Consider the following 6,000-nt stretch of genomic DNA (forward strand, 5'->3'; position numbering starts at 1 on the left):
TGAACTGGTGGCTGCAGCTGGAAAGACCATATTTATCTTGTGACTTTCGGATGATTTTAGGGATTCTGTCAGCTGAGAGGAAAGGTTTTTTACAACCTACAAACTGAGGAGGAGGCTAGATGACAGTAAAAACTATACATCTATCTGAAGTTAAGTACAGACTCTGCTTTGCTGGTGAGGATGTGAATTGAAATGTCTCTTTTGGTTCAAGTAATTTCTTTATTCATATTGCTGAGCTTTCATCTGTAACTTTAATTTGCTCAACAGCCAGTGAAATTCAGTCAGCAGACATGATGACATTGTCTAATCTATGTGAAATGTCAATGCCTCAATTAGTCTTAGTGTGTTAACTCACTCAATATGTTCTAAGTTTGTCACCTTAAAACTGCCAGCCTTTGTGGTTTTGTTCTGTGATTAGGCTGAAAGAGCTGGAATAGTATGTACATTTATACATTTATTCCGTGGGGAAATAAAGGCATTTTTAAAGTCAAGACTGGATGTATTTAGAAACAATGTTTGGTACATTTTAAATTTCCCTGGAAACATATCTAAAGAATAGGGACTTGAGTTGTTTTTGAAGGTGAGACTGTATTGAAGTCTTTTCTGCAATACGTCCTTCTAATACACAGTTTCTTTGCATTAGTAGCTTATATATATACATTTTTAATTGTGTCATGTGACCTTTGTAGTAGTGGTCAATGAGTTACTGTCCTGACCAGTTACTCGATCCGATATTCATAATTTTCACGTTATATGGTATTGTTCGTCTTTTTTAACCTGTTTTTGACAAAAATACATTTACTTAAATATGCTCTATTTTTGCTCTAATTCAGCCTCCTCATTGTGTTTTTAGTCACAAACAGAATGATGTTGGAGTTTGTGTTATTCTAAATTTTGACACCAACATTTTCGTTTTTGCTGTAGCTATATATTGGTTTGAAATAACAACCTCCTGGATTACTAAAAATCAGTATCGGCACTGACAAAAAATCTATTACCCCCTCTTTTTAGTTAAATTGTGAACATTTTAAGGTTTGTACTGTGTAACTTAATTGAAATACATATTTCAATTGAGTAATGGCAGATTATGTGTAAAGCTGAAGCATTAAAGCGCACATATTGGCATGTTTGTGCTGCTTTTTTGTTAAACAGCACAACTCTTTTAGGTGTATCTTAACTTGAAAACTAAGAACTATTTCAGTTTTGATTACTTATGTATCTACAGGTTTTAATGTACACTTGACTGGTGGTTTAAATGTCAGGAATGTTTAAAGATTTGATCTGATAAAGTATCCTGTTAGTTTACTTGATTCGATAAAGATGGCTGTTTATAGTGATGTCAGCTTTTCTCAGCAGGTAATAACAAAATCATTTTTATTAACGTATATATGAGCAACTATCTAGGACAGAGTTTGCATCTAAGTGGGATTATATTGTCAGATTGCATTAACAGCAGAAGAGGCCTTTGTTTGATTGAACCATCCAAAGTAGAGCAGCTTGTCTAATTAATTATGAGGCTGTTTGACAGAGTAACAGTACATCTCACTGACAGCAGGCAAGCTAAATAGCTTTCTAGTGTCTGCAGTATTGCACTTTCACTCACAAAAATAAACACATCTACATTCTAAATAAAGATCTGTTGGAATAGGAAAATAAAACTTGGCGTATTTTCCCTAGCGAAGACCATGATTTAATACATTTGCTGTTTAACTTTTTTGTGCACAGAAATGGAAATGAAGGAAAGCTCTGGACTTACTGATCACATGAGTATTGGAGCGGTGTACATTTGTTGAAGTACATGTTTGATGTCAACCTAGTCCAGGCAGAATCTATTCAGTATTCGTTTACAGAGACATGTAGCGTGACTACACCTCAGGATGATTACAACAGCTTGCTACAGAGATCGAGCTGCGAAATGCGGAGAATCTTCTTTGTCATGTTAAATTTAATGTGTCGAGGAACATGGGTGTGCACTTTACTAAGTGCTATTTATTCACTGCTGAGCAAGGGTTGGCAGTCTCACGTTGCACATTGAACATCTTTTTAAGAAGGGATGGAGTGAAGGCAGAGAGAAGGGAAAGACATGAAGAGGAGAACAGAATCTGTTTCTAGATGAGTATGTAATTGAACTGCCTTTTGTTGCCACTGCTTGCGTTAACATTATCTGGACTTTTATTAATACAATCGGTTTTTCATAAATACAAATTTAACCCTGTACCATTCAAGTTCTGTTTAGATTGTTAAAGTTAATATTGAGCTAGTTTTCTTTGCTCGGCAAATTGGTGGCAATAAAATGCTAATTGACTGAGGAGGGAGCGTGTCTCTCATCGTCCACAGGAGCTATCGATCCACTGTGTAGTCAAACCAGCTTCTGCGGTCACAGACATTTTCCAAGGCTCAGCTATAACCTTACTCTTTACACCTGCACAAACATGCCGTGGAGAGGTGAGATGTGTTGGTTGTCTGGAACATAGAAACTGGTTGCTTTGACTGGTTTATAATCTATGATGTGAGTTACTATTATTTAATGAATTTTCTTGTGAGCCAAACTGATTCTGTTTGATACTTTGGAATGGCCATGAAGATTCAGTGTTTTCTAAATGGACTCACATCTTGTCATTATGAGCATATGTTACAATCATAGCCAGACTGTTGGGTACTTATTTTATGATCTCTACCATGTGAGGACATTGCCCCTCAAAAAGACACAAAAAGAGATTAGAAATTATTGTAAAATTAGTTGATATTGTAATGATGTATTTCAAGTTCTTTGACATTTGGTTGTTAACCCCTAAAACTCATCTCTGTGTAACACAGTTATATATTTAGATTATTATTTTCCCATGAAAATAATCTTTCCTGCATTAAAATGACTTAGATCTAACTGTGCATTGTTGATTGTTCCATAATGTGCAGATCTATGAAGATCCTGCATCTCTCTTCACTTACCCTTCCTCGCTCACTGCAGCTAGTGCACACCTTCTCACCTAGGACTCTGGTCAAACACTAAAAAGCTACTCTACTCCCTCTACACAATGCCAAGCTGTAATACTTGAGTTATTCAGCCATACATATTTAAACCGGAAACCAATTCTGAAGAAGAATAATGACATGGAAAGCCCCAAGCTGCAACCTGACAGGATTGGTTCTTTAGGTTTCCTATGTATAAAACCCAGGAAATCTGAGTCTGTGTTTTTAGGACTGCCATTGGTACACTCTAGTTTTAAAATGGAAATGCTGAGTCATGATTCTGACTGCTTATTTCAGTCGGGATGCGTCTTCTAGCAAATAAAAACACCTCATGTGCATGTTAACCATGTAAAAAGATACTTGATTTTCACCGGAGTGGAACTTTAAATCAACAAAAACCAAGAAACATCCAGTGGCTCTGGCCAGGTGCATGCTTTGGTTGTTCAGCTTTGGTTAAGATCTGTCATGATACTACTTTTGCCATGTTTATGTGACTGTACACAGTGCTAGCAGAACGCAACAGGACACAAATTTAATATCTTTGAAAGACCCCCTGGCTTGAGCTCTGCAATTATGCAAGTCAGTTACCTGTAACAATTCTTAGCCGGGATACAAGCTTCTCAGCAAAATATGTTTTTTCTCCTGCACAGGGCTCATAGAGGTGGTGGTGAGGACCTTCTCAGAAGCTGCACTAGTACATCTGGATGGAGAGGGGCATGCTGGGAGGAAGGTCAGCCATATTGTGTTGCAAGCCCTATTGGAACTGCTTCACAACATCCTAAAGCAAACATCAGCTGTTGTCCGCTCTGCGCTGCAGGTTTGAACACTCAACCACATCAACAAGATGAGAACAAAAAACTTGATAACACAATAAAAACTAAATAATGTCATAGCAGAATGCATAGTATGTGCCTACATGACAATAATGCCATTAAGAACATTTAACTAACATGAACACAGTGAGTGTTGTATAAAACACTGTAATTTTAGAAAAAAAGAAATGCAAAAAAAAAACTAATTCAAGCCCCAGTATCTCATTCTTCTGTAGCATTTCATGTAGGACTTTATGTCTACAAACTATCAGTATTTTAAATCCAATACACTTAAAGAGCATAGCTTGAGTATTACATAATTCCAAATGTGACAACAGCATTGACAAAACAAATCCCCAGAGTCATAGTGGCTATTTTATAGTATTTTTTTGTATGTTACTGTTAAACGTGTTAGTTTTTTTAACTTCATCATGTTACACTGGCCCTTATAGACTCGTGTATTTCCCACATTGATTCACCACCATTTGCCATCTTCATTTCTGGTGAGTGCAGATTCACCAACAGAATCACAAAGTCAACTTCCTCGAAATGTGGCCCTTGTATCGTGTCCCCGAAGGCTTGTGTATGTGTGTGTTTGTGAGTGTGTGTGTCCCTTGATGTATGCTGTGGAAGCTAGCAGGTATAAGAAACTGCAATATTGAAGTTGTGGACTCAGGAGTAAGCGAATGAGGTCCTGAGTCCCTGGGACACACACACACACATACAGGAAATACACTGAGGGGCCTGTCTGGCTTATGTCCCTGCGGCCTCATTATCACCGCTGGCTTTGTCCTCAGCTTGCCTCACTACACACACACATAACACACTTTCACATAGGCGCGCACACAAACCAGCCCCCATCTCCCCATAGTGTGCACCCCAGCCCAACGCATACATATTAATGCCTGGACAGGGGGGTGAGGGGACTAAAGTGGAGGCAGGGTAAAAGACTGGGTGAGAGAGAGAAGGACAGCAGAGGGAGAAAGAAGGATGGAGAGATAGAGGGAGATGGAAAAGGGAGCAAGCAGAGTGTGCAGCGGAAATCAATTCTGCGAGAAATGCAAAGCTCATTAAAAAGAAAACTTCTGCCCAAACCAAATTCATTTGGGTAATAAGGTCTGATAAGGAGCGAGGACGTGACCAGACCGCTCTCCCCAAACTATTACTCAGTTGGTCAAGAGAGAGCGAGTCAGAGATTATATATACTACAGAAGAAAGAGAGAGAGAGAGAGCACAGCAGAGAGAGAGTGACTTTGGGAGGGAGAGAGAAAATGTGTGCCAGTATTAATCACATTATTCCACCGCTAATTGGCCTGAAGTTCCACTGTAGGCACGAACTGAACTAAAATAAGCAGAAGTGAGGCACAGAGGTGTTAGTGATGAAGGGCAGAAAAAAACGAAGGACTCTGGAAGACGGCAGTCTTAACGAGGTGCAAAAAATAACTTGGTGTGAGAAAGAAACATGTTCAACCCATGTTGTCGTGAACGCATCTTGTGGTAAATAACACAACACATGCAGGAAAAAGTGTTTCCTCTCGTAGTCTATCAGTGTGTCTTTCTGTGTCTCTCAGTCTGTCAGAATAAGTCTTGGCAGGTCTCTGGATCCATCATTATTGACTGTCAAATCTCTATAAATGATTTAACGTGTGTGTACGTGCGTGTGCGTGTGCGTGTGTGTGTGCGTGTGTATGTGCGTGCATCTGTGTGTGTGTGTGTGTGTGTGTGTGTGTGTGCTTGCATAGAGCCAGAGGCTATCTTGTCCAGCACTGGAGACGGAGGCAGCAGAGAAGCTGCTTCTGGCCAACAGACCCCTGAGCCAGCTCAGCACACACCTCATTCACATGGTGAGACCAGCACTCAGAATATGAGTGTTTGTGTGTACATGTAAATGTCTGACATGCATACATAAATATTTTCTGTTTGTTTTCGTGTGCATTTTTGTGTACATCTAGACGCACATATATGTGTGTTTATATATTTGTAGGAGTGAAGACATTTTGGGCAAACCTCACTTTCTGATACACCTCCAGGAGGGCTGTTTGAGGGTTAATGCTTGGCATTAGAGCTAATTTTAGAATTATTTTAGGGTAAAGGTTGGAGTATATGCCAACTTTTATCCTAAAATAAAGACCTGATTAAGACCAGAGTAAGAAGCTAGGCAATGTGTTATGTCAATGAATGTCCTGACAAAGATGGCTATACAAATATGTATATATAT

General features: G+C 39.0%; 1 protein-coding gene across 1 annotated transcript in view; it reads left to right on the forward strand.

The window, feature by feature from the left end:
* The window catches only part of ulk4 (unc-51 like kinase 4), an 88,001-nt gene that overhangs the window by 63,384 nt on the left and 18,617 nt on the right, over positions 1-6,000 (forward strand). The window contains exons 33-34 of the mRNA XM_008299201.1: positions 3,621-3,787; positions 5,525-5,626. Of these exons, the coding sequence (XP_008297423.1) occupies positions 3,621-3,787; positions 5,525-5,626 (269 nt within the window). The remainder of the gene's footprint in view (positions 1-3,620; positions 3,788-5,524; positions 5,627-6,000) is intronic.

The sequence above is a fragment of the Stegastes partitus genome, unplaced genomic scaffold (assembly GCF_000690725.1).
Source record: "Stegastes partitus isolate 25-593 unplaced genomic scaffold, Stegastes_partitus-1.0.2 Scaffold1392, whole genome shotgun sequence".
In the NCBI taxonomy this organism is placed as follows: domain Eukaryota; kingdom Metazoa; phylum Chordata; class Actinopteri; family Pomacentridae; genus Stegastes; species Stegastes partitus.